Source organism: Stylophora pistillata, chromosome 2, assembly GCF_964205215.1.
Source record: "Stylophora pistillata chromosome 2, jaStyPist1.2, whole genome shotgun sequence".
NCBI lineage: Eukaryota > Metazoa > Cnidaria > Anthozoa > Scleractinia > Pocilloporidae > Stylophora > Stylophora pistillata.
Window position 1 is genome coordinate 8169323 of NC_142520.1, and position 15639 is coordinate 8184961.

Genomic DNA, 15639 nt, shown 5'->3' on the forward strand with positions numbered 1-15639 from the left:
GGACGATATAATTCATGATTGTTATATTTTGACGTGATATGCAACACCTTTCAGAAGTAATACGTAGGATCTCAGAAACAGAGTGGATTCGTTACGAACTTTGTAAAAGTTATATTTGTGACAGATGTCAGCCGAGGAATACGTATCTGACCTCTTTCGTGGTAAAACAAAGTTCGTCCTTTTGAAATAAGTCAGACGCTTCTCCTGTGGAATGAAATAATCTTGTGAAAAAGGAAAAGAGAATTTCATATGACCTTTCCTCATCATCTTAATCCATAGAAACCAAGACGCGAGTTTCTAAGAGGAATTTTTACAATGAAGGCCATCAGTGACCGATCATCTCATGACAGGTTTATCTTTACGTTATCTTTTTAATTCGGCCTCTGCCTCCTTGAGTTTTCATTTTATTAATCACGTAAAATGTTTTCCTGCAAAACGATACCTGTATCCTGCAGAAATGAATGAATTCCATCCAAATACTGATTGAAGAAAAGAAAATATAAGTTGTACAGTGCTAATGTTTTGCATCGATCCCATAACAGCAGTATGACATCATTAGTCGATTTTAACTGTTCTATTTCTTACTTAATTCGCATTGTACAGTGGATAGTTTCCAAATAGACAATCTTAATATCCATATTTATAACAGATTATTTCATCTGAGCAGTTCTCCATGTTTAATTGATCCATAAATACCATTCTAAGCCGAAATAGCTCATTTTCATTCACAAATTACAGTTTATTCATTAGCATTCACTTCAATTCTTCAGAGATGTTGCATAATAATTGAGAAACAACTAACACAACAACAATGCTGCCATTTGTAAAGCATACCTGTATATTTGTCTGCAGAAAATATCTAATTTTGCTCCTATCGAGACGCACACATTTTTTAACTCACGACTACTGAATTGTCTAATTCATAGCGGAGCTTGCGGCGCGTGCAACGAAAATCTATTCTTAAAACAAAAACAAAACAAAACAAAACAAGAAAAAGAAGCTGTTCTGCTTATCATTCTTCAAATAATACTTTTTCCAGCATGGAACCGCTCAAACAGTTTTAGGTGAAAACGTTTTCTGTGTTTGTTGGCAGTACTTGACTCTATGAACGAGAGAGATTGCCTCTTTCGCATTCTTTCTATTTTTTTTTTCAAGCAAATACCTTGAATATACGTTTGGATGGCGAATTAGATCTTTAAACAGCTCTGAACAAACGATCTCCAACGCTCTCCAAAGGTACAGGTGTTTTCTACATTTTAAGCTATAGTGTTTAAGACTGATTATGGCAGCGAAAAGTCCTATTGTCCTATTGACCTATTGCCTTTCATAGCATTACTACTGTAAGGACGTTCCCTATATTTCATATGCAGTATGTACTCATGATCAATCAGGTTTTAAATCTACTTTCCTAAGAAAATGAAAATGAACTAATCGCGAGTATTGTATGGTAAGTCTACTATCTTGATTACTGAATGAAGGACAGTTGAACAAGACTATGATAGGAGTCACTCGCTCAATAAATAAGTCTACCTTGCGTGAGGCGATACGCCGGTAAGCTGTAAAGCAAAAGGCGGTCGACCGTTAGGTGGTGTTGATACGCCTGTGCGACTCCTGCCATTCGCGGTCGCATAAAGTTTACCTCTTATTAGGATATCTTAGAACGACTTTCCTCTGCGATGTGATAATAAGGGCAAGTTTTAAAATATCATTTCCCCATCTGCAATTTTGGCAAAGCCGGATGAGGTTGTTTCTTTGCGCGCATATTTTCTTTGTCTTTTTTATATATACTTTCTCTCTCGCAGAAATAACTTCAGAGATACGTTTCTCAAAACCTACATCTAGGTATCCTGTATTAATTACGACCCCTCTCCCGCAAAAAAATAGAAAAAAATACCAAAATTCCATTTCATCGGGGTATATGGTCAATGAACCAACTAAACCCGCAATAAAGTGCTCGGACGGAATATCATTTGTAAGAAGGGTGCTCTTAAATCTTAGTTTTGGAAACACTTTACGATTTTGACACTACTTTGAGAAATAAAGGTAAATGTAAGTCTTGAGCGCGCAGTTAGGTGAATCACTGCGTGAACTACGTCACTATCAACGGAATATACCGCAGCATTACTATCTCTTGGATACCCTGGTAAATAGTTTATGCGCTCCAAATAGCCGGTTAACAATTTTTTCGCGAAGAACACTCGTTTTTACAATTTCTCCGTCAGCTCCCTAGGGAAGGAAATAAAAGTTATTGGCAGAGGCTAAAGATTTTTTTGAGAAATTTTAACATGTTGATTATCTTGTCAAAAAATGATTGTTTCCTCGTGCTGCACTGCTGTTTACTTATTGTTCCTCTAGATTTTTTCTCCCTCAAAGCTACGGTAGCCTGACTTTTTAAATTAAAGTTCAGATTCAAAATATTCTTGGAGTCAAGGCCAACGTTTCCTGAATGCTTGTCTTTTGCGTCTTCTGATTTTTGGAAGGTTCTCAACTGACTCAGTGTGTTACTGATCGCATCGAAAAACTTTTTTCTTTCTTTTGAGGCCGTGCAACGGTGCTCATCAATAAGTTCATACAGCTCATCCCCGTTCACATTATTCTTAGCATCCGAAAGGGCATCGTTCATTATAACGATAAAAAAGTTCATGCAAAGGATAGTAAGAGTTAAAAGAATTAAATACGCGAATACTCTGGCGTATATGGTGTTGGCCTCTGCTAGTTCATTGATTGGTCTAGCTTTCACTCGACCAAGAGTTAGCTCAAGCTGGAAATAAGCTCCTTTTAGCACCGAAGAGTAGCGCTCAGATACACAACCAAACATCAAGACACCGAAGTGCAAAAATGCAACAAAGAAAATTGAAAAAACAAAACTAAACGAGGTCAAAGATCGTGCAGATATCTTCAATGTCTTGGAGAATAGAGCAACATGGTTGTTGAAGCGAATCATTCGCAAGAGTTTGGTAGTGACGATGAAAATCAGAATACCAAGGACGGCGTTTTCTACTTCTTGGCAAGTGATAGCTTCTTGAAAACTTGGATTTACGTAAATGTTTTTATGCACTCTGCCCATGATTGAAATAACTTTACTCTGTCGTATCATATAAGTTACCACGGCAAACAGAGAGAAAAACATTTGGAATATTTCGATCCAATTCCACATGGACTTAAAATATCGAGAACGATGATTATAAAGCCTCAAGGTTTCTCTCCCAAAATACAAAAAAACAGATACAATGAAGAGAAACGTGCAAATCGAATAAAACTGATGAGAGGAAGTGTCAGTAGAATCAATTGACAGACTGTGGGTTTCCACGGAAGCTGTTTTCAGCCCAGATGTTTGAACCTCGTAGAAGTATGTGGCAACACCTAAAACATTTACTGATGGATTAAACGTAGAAAACTCTGCGATGACCACTCGAGTTTTTCTGTCAAGCCAATTGTTTTTTTGTAAATCTGTTAGTATGCTGAATCCTGTATGATTCTGATATCCGAGGTCTGCTACAAATCCTCCTCCATGATAATAGGAGAACTGTCCCCACCTAGGTATAGTGTCGGTTTCTTCAACATGTTGATATCGCCATGGCCTCGGGGAAAGACGTAGCAACTCGTCATTCCTCGTAGCGTTGTCAACAGGTCTCCAGCCTGGTTTATTGTACGCGGCCTTGTCTTCGTTCTTTATCGAGTATCTCTCGAAGCATTCTTCGATATAGTTCGGGACTTTGCACTGTGCTGCATTTTCAAAAACAAAAGATTATTACCAAAGAGGCTTGTTTTGGTATTTATTGTACTCAGCGATTTGTATCATTTCAATCGTACTTTAAAAAGGCATGGACATCTCTGTTATGAAAAATAAAAGATAATTTTAGGACCCTTAGAATTTACCCTAAGAGAGAGAGAGATGCCGTTGATCGATTCTAACTTTTACGTTGAATAAGAAACGCAGCTTTCCGTTAATCCCCAACTGTTAGAAAGGTCAGAGGCCGAGAGATTTGACACTATTATTTCACTATCAGAGCCGGTTATACGTGTGTGCCTATAAAGTGTCAAATTAAGTGTGTATGTGTAAATAGCCTTGTCACTAAAATCCAAGACAATTAATACATAAATAAATAATTAAACAAACAAACAAGGAAACGCTTACTCGATTTCACTCTGAGTTGCCTTATTCGAGCCATGCCGACAAGAAGAGAGTGTTTATTACCAATATACATTGTTTTCTTCTCCTCTTGACCGTTGTACCATCTGCCGGAAAACACTCCTGGGATGTAAACTTTCTGTAACCAGTTCCAGTACATAGTGTTGTTTTTCACCTGAATTAATACAAGATCGTCGAACTAGATATATTTCGTGTGAAGGTGTAGTCTGATTGTCTGGATGAGTGTAGTCCTGAGAAGCACTGTTGTCGGTGGTAATGACTGACGTTTCGACATCCTGTGCGGAAGTCATCATCAGAATCAAGTGAGTGATTGTTGTCGGTAGAATGTTCTTATTCCAGCTCGTGTGAAATGATCGGTTGGTTTTACCGTGATGTTATTGGCTGTAAGACTCAAGTGACGTAAGTCGGTCGTGATTGGTCTGTTTCGATCTGTCGGAAAAGTTTAGTCTTTCTTTTTCGGTCGTTTGTGATGTTTATGTCGCGAATGAGTCGTTTGTATGAGCGGGTAGTTGTTGACATCTGTTTAGGGGAGTCTGTTCTAAGTTAGTAAACCAGCTTTCCAGAGTCATTCGTTGAAAATAGTCAGTGCTGTAGGTTAGTCATCATCAGAGTCATCATCATGACTCTGATGATGACTTCAGCACAGGTTGTCGAAACGTTAGTCACTACCACCGACAACAGTCCTTCTGAGGACTACACTCACCTGGACGATCAGACTACACCTGCACATGTTACCCCCGGGTTCAAGCCATTTACTAGATATATTTCGTTTGGTTTATTCCTTTAGCTGTATGAATAGATGAGAAGTTCGATCCACACAAACGAGTAAGTATGTTTAAGCCCATTTTTAGACTATTATTTCTAATTCCCAAAATTATTTCTATTTCCCACTACATCCCATTCCCTCAAAAATTAATTTTTGTTTATTTATTTCAATGATGTTTGTGTGAGTTAGCAGCCACTTTCTGAATCTCCTCCTTTAACCCTGTAACTCCCAGAAGTGATTAACATACAATTTCTCCCCAAGGTATCCATACATTATTCAGTAAACAGGTAATGAGAATGCTCAAAGTTATCATGTAGAATGTGAAGCCTTGATCTAACACCAAATTCTTCAAACTAATTAACAAGGAATTGTGTAGCAGCAAGAGGGGAAAATTAACAAAAGGATCTTGGGTGTTCAAACGTTGATAGAATGTCAATCTCTTTAAGGCATTATACCACTCTTCTTGGAATCTCTCCTTAGTCTTGAGTCTAAGTCTTGCTCAAAAGGTCAGTCACCATAGCAGAAAGTGCCTTAGCCAATGTCTGAATTGTCTATAAACAATTTTATTTTCCAGTTCTTCAGCAGGCCGTCAAATTAATATTTCCCCTTGTATAATAATATTTGAACCCCACATAGGAACGAAAGCTGTAAGATCAATCAAACGCGGAAATTTCAGCAATATATTAATCAAAATCAAATAACGTCTACTCACCCTGCTGAAGCTTGGTAGTCCATCTCTGATTGATTTCGTCATCAAGTACCGATGATCATTTCTATTTCCATAGCACACTACCATTAGCAAGAAAACAAAGACCAAGTATGCAACCAACTCTGTGAAGTAACGTGTCAGGTTCTGTTTCTTAGCTTGTTGTCTCCTCATCTTTTCAACATCTGATAATTGAAGTTCCCAAAACATTTTTTTAGGGTACTTAGTCTTAGCTTGCTGAGGACTTTCAGAGGCATGTACTTTTGATCTCTTTGCCTTTATCCTTAAAATGGCTGCAACAGTTAGAGCTGTGAAGAACACCTTTACTGGTTCCTTGATTGTTATGTCCTGGGCGAATGAGATCAGCATCGAAGACAGCCACTGCTCGCTGACACTATTTTCCCAAATTAGACTGTAGAAGATTGAAAACGCAGCCGAAACAGTACAAGAACAGAGCAACAAAAACCAAGCAATACCAGTGATAAGGGTGCCTTTATGACAATAGCCGTTATTTGTTGCATACTTTTCAGCTCCTTTCTGAAAAAATAACGCTATGATAATGTTTATGGGTGCCACAACAAGTGCGCTTTCAAAGCCAGTCACAACTTGTCTCCACGACAATTTTAACGGTCCAACTTGGATAGGCAGTTCGTAATTCCCTTCTAACTTATAGAACATCGCGTTAGCAAACATGGATGTCAAAAGCACTGACAGGCAGCAAGAAAGCCGCTGCACTCTTGTGAAGTGACTTCTCCGTAGCTTCGCTGCAACTGAAATCCAAATATGCCACTCCACGAGGCCTCTTCGCCAACGTCTTGCAACTTCACTGCCAAAATCCAGATGATTTTGGCAGATTGTTCGCTCGATGCGCCCATCTCCCCGCTCAAGAGCAAACCACAGATTCGCCATAAATTTCCACGACTGGTTAGTCTGTACGTCCCGAATCAGAATTTCCTCAAGAAACCACGAAGGATTATTTCCAAAATTATCATGACCAATCTGTAGTCCTCGAATCGAACCAAGTGATTTATTAACATAAAGTACAAAAACATCGGAATTACCTCGAGAAAATAACATATTAACTGTACCAGGCTCTTCTTGGGTGAGATGAAGAATGCCACTCTTTCCTTCAGAACCGTAAATCTCCAAAGCAACATGAGCAGTCGTTCCCGAATTTTTCCACGCACCAGTAGTAATCACTATTTCATATTCATATGTACGGTTTGGAGAGGATGGAAGGTGGATCGGCGATCCCTTCTAAAAAATAAAAAGAAAAAAGACATGAAAAAGCATAATTTATTTACATGACTGCCTAATTTGTATTTTTAATTAGATTTTTCTGCTTCATTCCAAAAAAAAATGGTAAGCCCTGAAGACGGTTTATCTAATTGACTTGTAATTTACAATCAACAAATTCATCTCAACAAGCCTTTGAAGGAGATAATGTAAAAACAAAAAAACAAAAAAAGCCCAAAAAAATTAAAAGCCTTGGTTTTCATAACCCTTTAACTCCCAACGGTGATCTATATGTAATTTCTCCCTTATATATCCAAACATTACCAATTAAATAGGGAATAAGAATATTCAAACTTATCAAGTAGAAGTTGTTGTCTTCATCTGTTACAGAATTTTCATGACCTATTTACAAGAAAATGTGTAGCAGCTGGAGGTATGAGTTAACAATCAGATCTTGGGAGTAAACACAGTGTACTGAAGAGCAAACACCGTGAAAATAATGGGCACAACCAAAATCCGGTCCCACACTTACATTTTTCGCGTCTTCCTTGTCGAATTTCCTTACGATAACAAGTGCAGACGCATAACACAACAGAACCACCGCCATAGCCACAATTACTGCAATATTTCCAGTCTCCGGTAACTTCTGGAACTCGACTAGAACCTTGTCAAAGTCAATAGGATTCGGTTCAACTAAAAGACTTCCTCCAAATGATGTCAAATGGTTGCAGCTACAATTTATAAATCCATCTGAAGCTGCTAAAACCTGGAATTATAAAATACAAGGGAGATGCATGTTGTAAAAATCATCATTTGGCTGCCGCTACAGCTTGTATCGGCGCAGATGGATTTAATCTGTATCGTCTCTTTTAAAGGCACTGCTTTCGCTTTTTCTGGGTAGCAAATTGATTCGACTTTTTACGATAGCAGAGCCCACGGAAAATTTTTTATCGAATCAAAGTTTGGCCTGAATGAAATAATAAGCCTTGTGAATGAAGATTATTATAAAACCAGGACTCAGGAAGGAGCGAAGTATCTGAAATATGTTGAAAGCAGTGCAAAAATAGAGCAAAGACGATTTCCTAAGATTCATATTTAACTTTACACTTACCCGACAGCCAGATGATATCCACTTGTCAATTTTTTCTGACCAGTAGACACAACTACCTAAGGCCACCTTTAGGGTATAGTTCTGATCTGTGTTGGAATCATAAACCGGTATTACAGGGACATTTTTACTCTGGGGTGGGGTGGGTGGTGGATCTTTGACTTCGACGCAGGAGCGCTTCCCTCGCCTTTCTCCAAAACAAGATCTTCTCTGTCTTTTGTCAGATAAGTTCATTGTGGCCTTTGCATTTTTTACGCCAATAAAGTATTTCCCAGGATGCTCAGCAAGAACTTGTATCGGTGCATATGGATAGAAAGAGCAGTTTGTTTGTCCTTGACTTTTGCCGTGCGCACTTAGCATCCAAACACACTTTTTGTCTTGAGAGATTGTGGCATTGAGGTCGTGGTCTTGAGATGTTGGCCGCTGACCAAAACGCATATAGACAAACAAATGTACGGTTGGGTCTTCGGGTTTCATGTTGAGAATCAACGTGGTGTTTTCATATTTGACGTTTATCTCGTGGAAACGTACGTCATCATTTTTCGTAAAATACCATGACTTCTCTAGAGAGTTTTTTTGAGGTTTCAAAGGCGTAACGATGACAATGTTCCCTGGAAGATTTGATACTTTAATAGGCTCGCTGTAGTTGTTTTTCAACTTAAGGGTTACAACATCAGATCCAACTCGCTCCTTTGTGCCGTCCCAAGTGTAAGGGTTGAAAGAGAATAACACCATCTAGAAGAAGAGCAAAATTTTAGCTTTGTTTGTTTGTTTGTTTGTTTGTTTTTACAAGGTCTTTCGTCGTACTATTGAACTGATGCTAATGCACTGATAAGGCCCAGAGGGCCGAAACAGCACTGTCTACTCATATGTATATATTTGGAAAAAAATTTTAAAAATATACAATTTTCTTCGCGTGGTCACTTTTTTGAAATATTTGAAAGCAAGAGCTTTCGGGTCAGAATGAAAAGCGATTACTAAGGCTTTTGACAGAGTTGATGCTTTTATCAACTCAGTTTCAATATCTATTTAAGGCGATGTAAGGAAAATCAAGTTCCATTCGATTCAATTCCGTTCTTTTTACTGTACCAAGTATTAGAGCATATTCCCAAGAACCCCATGAAAACTAACTGGCCATTAACTTTCATGTGCCATGAAAATACCATGGAGAGGCCATGAAAGTTCAGGGAAAATTTTCATGGTCAATGAATTTTTTACATATTCACAGGATATTCATGGGTCATGATTTGCTACAACCCATTAAAACCTAGTGAATTTTAACACCATGATTTCTTTTGACATGAAATTCATCGGTTCTTCAGTACCTCTGGAAAGGCCAAGAAATCCGATTTCCATGGGTATTTCATGGCTTCTAGGTCACCTTACACAACATTTCATGGGTCATGAATATTAAAATTTTTACAGGTTTTTCCTGGGATTTTTCATGTCTTTTTCATTAGAAGATATTTAATTAGTGGAGTAATCCAGTAGGGGTCACATGAAGACATCATAACTCTCCTCACTGGGAAACACTTATCCATAAGATTTTGCAGTTCCCTGTTTAATATGCAAGTTGCTACTTCAACATCTGGAGCATTGATTACAGGTGTCCGATCAAAAAGTTCTAACTCTGAGGTAAATTTAATCTTGTGATGCTCTCTAAAATCCCTAAAACAGCATTTAGATCGAATTGGTTTCATTTTATTCCCCGGAGGAGGTATCACGCCCCAGAACCATTAGCTGAAGACAACTACGGGAAGCAAATGAGGTATGTTTTGAAATATCACACACGAATAGACACAACAAGAACAGCAAATCACCAAAAAAAAAAAAAAAAAAAAACTCAGGGTCAGCCTTAATTGCTTGATATCACCTTGGTCTATGGTACTCGCTTACTTCCTTATTATAAAGATATTGATAAATTAATGTGAAGAAGATAAAGGAAAGGCTAACTCTCATGCCGTGTTAAAATTGTTCTCATCTTTTTGACTTGGCGTTAGACCGGGCGTGAAAAAAAAATGACTGTCAAAATCTCTCTTGGCAACTACAATTTGAAAAAAGCTTGGTGTTTATTGGATTGGATAATAAGTGACTTAAGTCCGTAAAGTATATGTTCGTTACTGACCAATCGTGAGGTCAAGATGGCTGGATATTGGCCGACTTCTTTTGTTGCGTTTTTATGGACGCAAAATGGAACAAGGGATTTGAGTGGATAATCCAGAGTGGGCAAGATTGGTCCATCTTCCTGCTCGGGTAGCCAATCTATGAAATATTTGATAAGGGACAAGTACCACATATTATCAGTGACAATAGGGCTTTCAGTTCCTTTGATTCATGAAGGACATTTAAAAAATAAAACGTAACTATGAAACAGTAAGTCTTTATTTAGAGCGGTCCTTCCAGCTTCTTTGCAACCAAATATACTGGGAATCTCGAATATCTTATGCATTTATTGGCATATTTTGTCTTTATTGCATGTTGGTTTTTTTTCCTTTGACTTTAATTTTGCTTCTGATTATAATTATATGATTTGTCGTGCGTTCCGCTTTGTTTTTTTTTTTTTTTTCTTTATTTTCGTTTCTTCGTCAGCGATGTTCGTCAACCTCTGTCACAAGTACGTTAAGTATTTCTGTGTCCCTTGTAGCTGGACAGATTATCTTTCTTGTCGGAATAAACGCCACCGAAAACATGGTGAGCTGCATGTTCCCACATTCACTGGCGAAATTTTTTTTTTTATTATTATTTTTACAGCCGGATAATATACTCCTGTGTTCTTTCTTTCTTTCTTTTTTGCAGGCTGCCTGTATCACAGCAGCAGCTCTTTTGCAGTATTTCCTGATGGCCGCTTTCTGTTGGATGCTGGTCGAGGGAATTTATCTCCACCTGTTTGTTGTAAAGGTGTACAATATCAACACCAAGACGCACAGGTATCACGTCATCTCATGGGGTATTTATGAATATTTACCGCCTTATTTGGTATATGATTTCCCAACATACATTACATTCTTCTTTCTCTCTACTTGAAGGCCTTCCTATCGTCTTGGTCGCCATTTCACTGGGCATCGTTTCTGGAAAAGATGGACTCCAAAGCTACACCAGTGACAAATAGTAAGAAAATCATTAGCTTCTGCCAGGGATTGTAGATGGTTTGAAAGAGATGCCGTTTCATTGGCTGGAATATTAATTTTCTTTCATTTCTTTTTTGCCTTTCCTTTGCTCCAGTTGTTGGTTGTCTTCGACTAATAAGCTGATCTGGATTTTTTTGACATTAATATCGAAACCGTAAGTTTATAACTCATACCATATGATGATTCGTACATTCGAACTTTTTCTTTGTCACACATTCGTGAACAATTGACTTTCGTGTTTATTTTGATCGACGTCCATTTTACGATATAAAGTTTAATTTTTTTAATTTTTTTTTTTTCCAGCTCAACATTTTGATACTTGTACGAGTCATAAGGGAAATTACTACGCTTGTAGAACCATTGGCGGAAGACATCTACGGCAAGCAAATAAGGTATGTTTTGAAATATCACACACGAAAAAAAAAAAAACCAACAAATCAACAAGAAAACAAGGCATAACAACAACAAGAACAAAACAAGCAAATGGAAGTTTGATAAATATATGTTTAAGTGAAACATGCAAATAAATATACATGCATTCCTCCAAGCAATGCAATTTTTAAATTTGCGTTCTCGTTTTTCCAAATTTAAACGAGTTTTCCAATTTAGTTCTCCGGCTTCTCCTTGCGGATCATTGAGGTTCGTGGAGAAACAAAATCCACTGTTTCCCCCACGGTCGGCCTAATATCTTGGCATCACCTTGGTCTATGATACTCGCCTACTTCCTTTTTATACGGAATCTGTGGGTTATCTAAATTTGATAAATTAATGCGAACAAAATTAAGGAAAGACTAACTCCCATGCCATGTTGCAGTTGTTCTCATCTTTTAGACTTGGCGTTAAAGCGGGCGTGGTGATGATTCCCCTGCTGGGTGTCACGTGGCTGTTTGGTTTTCTGTCACCATTTCACAAAGTTTTCACCAACATTTTTACCATCCTCAACTCTACGCAGGTTAGCGTTAATTTTGTGATTTATGAAATTTAATTCATCACACTAGAAAGTACTGGTGTGCAAATCCCTCAGTTTTCATGGTTGTACATTTTAATTATTGCGGGATCGAATTGGTCCTAAAAAAGGATAAATAACATGAGGAGAAGGGAGAAATCTGTAATTAATCTCTATTATCATTTATGGTACAAAATCTCCTGCCAGTTATTATGTCATCTATTGTACAACAACTATAACAATTTAACTATGCACTATGCAGCCACTTCAGTCCATGTATTGATCTCCCCTTCCCTCCCCAATTCACCCTAGATTAGACACTACAGAAAGATAGACCACAACACCGGGCACTACGTGCCCTACTCTTTTCGAAGAGTGTGTGGGTTCTTTAACGTCCCACAATTTTTATCATATATAAGGGCTTGTGAGACGGGACCTCCATTTATCATCCCTATCCGAGAAGACTAGAAAGTCTAACCATTTGCAGATATTATTACAAAGGCAGCACTTTCTTCTCAGTTATTGAAAGACCCTGAGTGTTGGTCCGGCCGGAGTCGAACTCTCGACCTCCCGCATAATAGTCCAGCGCTATACCAATCGAGCTAACCGGGAGGCAATTGTAACTGATAAACGTTTTAATACTACTACTACATTTACCCCAAAGCTTGGGGGCAACTAACCCTAATTATCGAGAAACTGCACGAGGTCGCTGAGAATGCAGAATTTTCCATCGCTTTAGAGGAGGCGGAGAGAACAACAGTCATCTACGCGTATTTTGAACTTTTCGATATTGCCAAGAAAACAAAGCGCGATAGAACTTTTTAATATAATTTTTGGATAAAGGTTTATCAAAAGAGTACTGTAGGAATAATAAAATGAATTACAAAATTCTGCAACTGTCGGCAGTTTCTCGATATTTACAGTCAGTGGCTCTTAAATTATTTAAACGTGTTTTGATTTTTTTGTTTTGTTTTCTTTTTCATAGAGGTGGCTTGACGTAATGTTTGTCAACGTCCAGATTAGCATATTGCAATTACTATGAAAAGTATAAACTCAGTTTTCTCAATCGCTAATTTCTTTTTAGCCTAACCTGGTTATACTAAAATGTTTTGTGTGTGTAACTGCAGTATAATTTAAATGAAATTATCAAAGAAATTCTAAATCGCTCTCAACTCTTCATACAGTAAAAAAAAAAAAAAAAAACCTCAGTGATTTTTAGAGCATTTTTCTGTTTCAGGGGTTCCTGATTTTTGCTCTACACTGTGTGCGAAACAGCCAGGTGAGATGAACTTTTAACAGATATGGGTTTTTCGGATAAATAAAGTTAGATACATTAAATTTACTGCATTGAATATATCAATACTAGCTACACAATTGACTTTGTTTTCGATTGTCATCAACAGATTCAAGAGCGATTGAAAAGAAAGCTAAACACTGTTTTTCCATCTACATATATCGGAAATTCCACTACGAAGGGCCCACAAATCAATCCAAGTGTTGTTGGCGATGAGGGGGCAGTTGAGTTGCAGTCTTGCCATGAATTTGAACTGAAATAGTATTTCAAGCAGGCTGCCACTAGCTGTCAAATGTTTAATGCGATCGTCAGTTTTAATCTGACTGTAAAGTCAGTTCGTTTTGCTCGGTTCGTTGGCTGTCGGAGTAACTCGTTTGTAGTGTGACAGTCATTACTGGCATTAGTTACGAAGATTCTATACTAAAGCAAGCCAGCTTTTCAAAGTCAGTAATCCTTGAGATCGTTCAAAAATTGATTAAACGCAGAAAGGCTTAGTTCCATTTTTAATCGTTGATATAAAGTAATATTTAGACTTATGCTAAACTAGTCGAAGAAAATTGTAGATTTATTAGTAATATCTAATCAGAGGCCAGTTGTCATCCCTTAAATTAGAGGTCAGGGCTTAATTGTTACGTGAATGATATTTTTCCAAATGGTTCAACGCTATTCTCGATATTTTGTGCCCTCGTCTAATGCATTTTGAGACTTAGTTGTTTTTAAACAGTATTGTGTTTGTTTCTAGTCGTCTTTTGATTTTGAAATCATTAGTACTATTTTTCTATTTTTTGGTTAGCTTTTTTGAAATCTTCAGTGCCAAATGTGAGCTCTTCTTAAACAATGGTACAGTATTTAACCCTTTAAGTAATGAATAAGCTCAGAACCTCTTGTCAAACAGTTTGTCGTTATGTAGTAATAGCAGCTATAGGAAAGACTTAAAGTTGAAAAACAAATGAATAAATAATTGAGAATTTAAAGGAAACCTTTACTCTTTTTAGAAATAAACTATCGAAATGTTTCAAATGTACTTCTCAACGAAATTGTCATAAAAAAAATTGCCTTGCCAAGCGATCTGATTTTTGATCGTTTTCCAAATAAGGTTCAAGCAGCCACTTCGAATTTCCCGCGAATAATGCGCAATCCATTAAATGAAGTGATCTATCGGCATCTGATAGAAATATCCTTTAGACTCATTAGTCCCTTTATGAAGAAAAAAACGAGAATTGGTGACTCTTGTTGGTAAGAAGCGATCGAGTATTGTTATATGTATTACATATTACCTCCTTCAAAAAAGACTTCAAATACGGCGGAAAATCTGTCGTAAGTGCGTTATTACTAAGTCAAGAATGGACATAAACGTACCGGCATCTACTGAAGGCAACTTCTGCATTTCGTAAGCTTGATGAGTTGGGAGATGAATCGGCTTTATTCCCGTTAGATGTTTACAACTATGCCAGTACCTGTGCGCTACTTAAATACTGTATAGTCTATACTACATCTGTCGGTTATGTGACAGAAATGTGATGCAAGTAGTGAATGGTTAGATATAGATGTTTCTGTGATGAAACATCCTGTAAAAACCAGTGGAATTAAACCGAAAAAAAAAAAAGACCTAACTGGCGGGTTTTATAAGACCCTTTCAAAACAAACCAAATTGTTATAATAAACGCCTGTTCTTAAGTTTCGTAATATGGGAAAAACGAGGATAAAGAAAATAAACATGTACAATAAAAAAAATTAATGAAAACAGAGGAAGTTATCTTAAAGGTTGTTTTGATATGTAATTTCTATTTATGTTAAGACACAAAACGAGTTGAAAAAGATTAACCAAGATGACGTAGTTATGCAGTTTAAAATTTGAAGTGGACGATATAATTAATGATTGTTGTGTTTCGACGTGATATGCAACACCTTTTAGAACTTATACGTAAACGCAGTGGATTAGTTACAAACTCTCCAAAGTTATACTGTGACAGATGTCGGCCGAGAATACGTATCTGACCTCTTTCACGGTAAAACAAAGTTCGTCCTTTTGAAATAAGTCAGACGCTTTTCCTGTGGAATGAAATATTCTTGTACAAAAGGAAAAGAGAATTTCACTCGAGCTCCCCAAGTCATGTTGCTCTATAGAAACCAGGACGCGAGTTTATACGAGGAATTTTTACAATGAATGCCATCAGCGACAGATCATCTCACGACAGGTTTATCTTTACGTTATCTTCTTAATTCGGCCTCTGCTTCCTTGAGTTTTCATTTTATTAATTTGTAAAATTTTTTCCTTTAAAAGAACATCCGTATACTGTAG

The 15639-nt window shown here is 37.3% G+C and overlaps 4 protein-coding genes across 4 annotated transcripts in view; 2 read left to right on the forward strand and 2 right to left on the reverse strand.

The window, feature by feature from the left end:
• The window catches only part of LOC148736957 (uncharacterized), a 28002-nt gene extending 15956 nt beyond the window's left edge, over positions 1-12046 (forward strand). The window contains exons 2-8 of the mRNA XM_088750727.1: positions 9647-9737; positions 10614-10660; positions 10766-10896; positions 10996-11077; positions 11192-11251; positions 11401-11489; positions 11912-12046. Coding sequence (XP_088606853.1) covers positions 9647-9737; positions 10614-10660; positions 10766-10896; positions 10996-11077; positions 11192-11220 — 380 coding nt within the window. The 3' untranslated portion in view covers positions 11221-11251; positions 11401-11489; positions 11912-12046. The remainder of the gene's footprint in view (positions 1-9646; positions 9738-10613; positions 10661-10765; positions 10897-10995; positions 11078-11191; positions 11252-11400; positions 11490-11911) is intronic.
• Positions 2246-7162, reverse strand: LOC148736960 (polycystin-2-like protein 2). The gene is made up of 3 exons (XM_088747711.1): positions 5632-7162; positions 4139-4307; positions 2246-3726 (listed from the first exon to the last, which is right to left on the reverse strand). The coding sequence occupies exons 1-3, from the start codon at positions 6700-6702 to the stop codon at positions 2246-2248; spliced, it is 2721 nt and encodes a 906-aa protein (XP_088603837.1). The 5' UTR covers positions 6703-7162.
• On the reverse strand, positions 7268-8704 carry LOC148736961 (polycystin-1-like protein 2). The gene is made up of 2 exons (XM_088747712.1): positions 7973-8704; positions 7268-7627 (listed from the first exon to the last, which is right to left on the reverse strand). The coding sequence occupies exons 1-2, from the start codon at positions 8702-8704 to the stop codon at positions 7268-7270; spliced, it is 1092 nt and encodes a 363-aa protein (XP_088603838.1).
• On the forward strand, positions 11549-14316 carry LOC148736962 (adhesion G protein-coupled receptor D1-like). Its single transcript, XM_088750771.1, has 3 exons — positions 11549-12049; positions 13281-13322; positions 13447-14316. The coding sequence occupies exons 1-3, from the start codon at positions 11903-11905 to the stop codon at positions 13597-13599; spliced, it is 342 nt and encodes a 113-aa protein (XP_088606897.1). The 5' UTR covers positions 11549-11902; the 3' UTR covers positions 13600-14316.
• The last annotated feature ends 1323 nt before the right edge of the window (positions 14317-15639 follow it).

What these genes read in the sequence shown, in the direction of transcription:
- LOC148736960 (XM_088747711.1), bottom strand. Translation starts at nt 6,702, where the DNA reads ATGTTATTTTCTCGAGGTAATTCCGATGTTTTTGTACTTTATGTTAAT. An exon ending in GACTACCAAGCTTCAGCAGG is followed by an intron (nt 4,308 to 5,631) that starts GTGAGTAGACGT and finishes GTATTAATTCAG; the next exon opens with GTGAAAAACAACACTATGTA. An exon ending in GCAACTCAGAGTGAAATCGA is followed by an intron (nt 3,727 to 4,138) that starts GTAAGCGTTTCC and finishes TTGAAAATGCAG; the next exon opens with CACAGTGCAAAGTCCCGAAC.
- LOC148736961 (XM_088747712.1), bottom strand. Translation starts at nt 8,704, where the DNA reads ATGGTGTTATTCTCTTTCAACCCTTACACTTGGGACGGCACAAAGGAG. An exon ending in GGATATCATCTGGCTGTCGG is followed by an intron (nt 7,628 to 7,972) that starts GTAAGTGTAAAG and finishes TTATAATTCCAG; the next exon opens with GTTTTAGCAGCTTCAGATGG.
- LOC148736962 (XM_088750771.1), top strand. Translation starts at nt 11,903, where the DNA reads ATGTTGCAGTTGTTCTCATCTTTTAGACTTGGCGTTAAAGCGGGCGTG. An exon ending in CCATCCTCAACTCTACGCAG is followed by an intron (nt 12,050 to 13,280) that starts GTTAGCGTTAAT and finishes TTTCTGTTTCAG; the next exon opens with GGGTTCCTGATTTTTGCTCT. An exon ending in ACTGTGTGCGAAACAGCCAG is followed by an intron (nt 13,323 to 13,446) that starts GTGAGATGAACT and finishes TGTCATCAACAG; the next exon opens with ATTCAAGAGCGATTGAAAAG.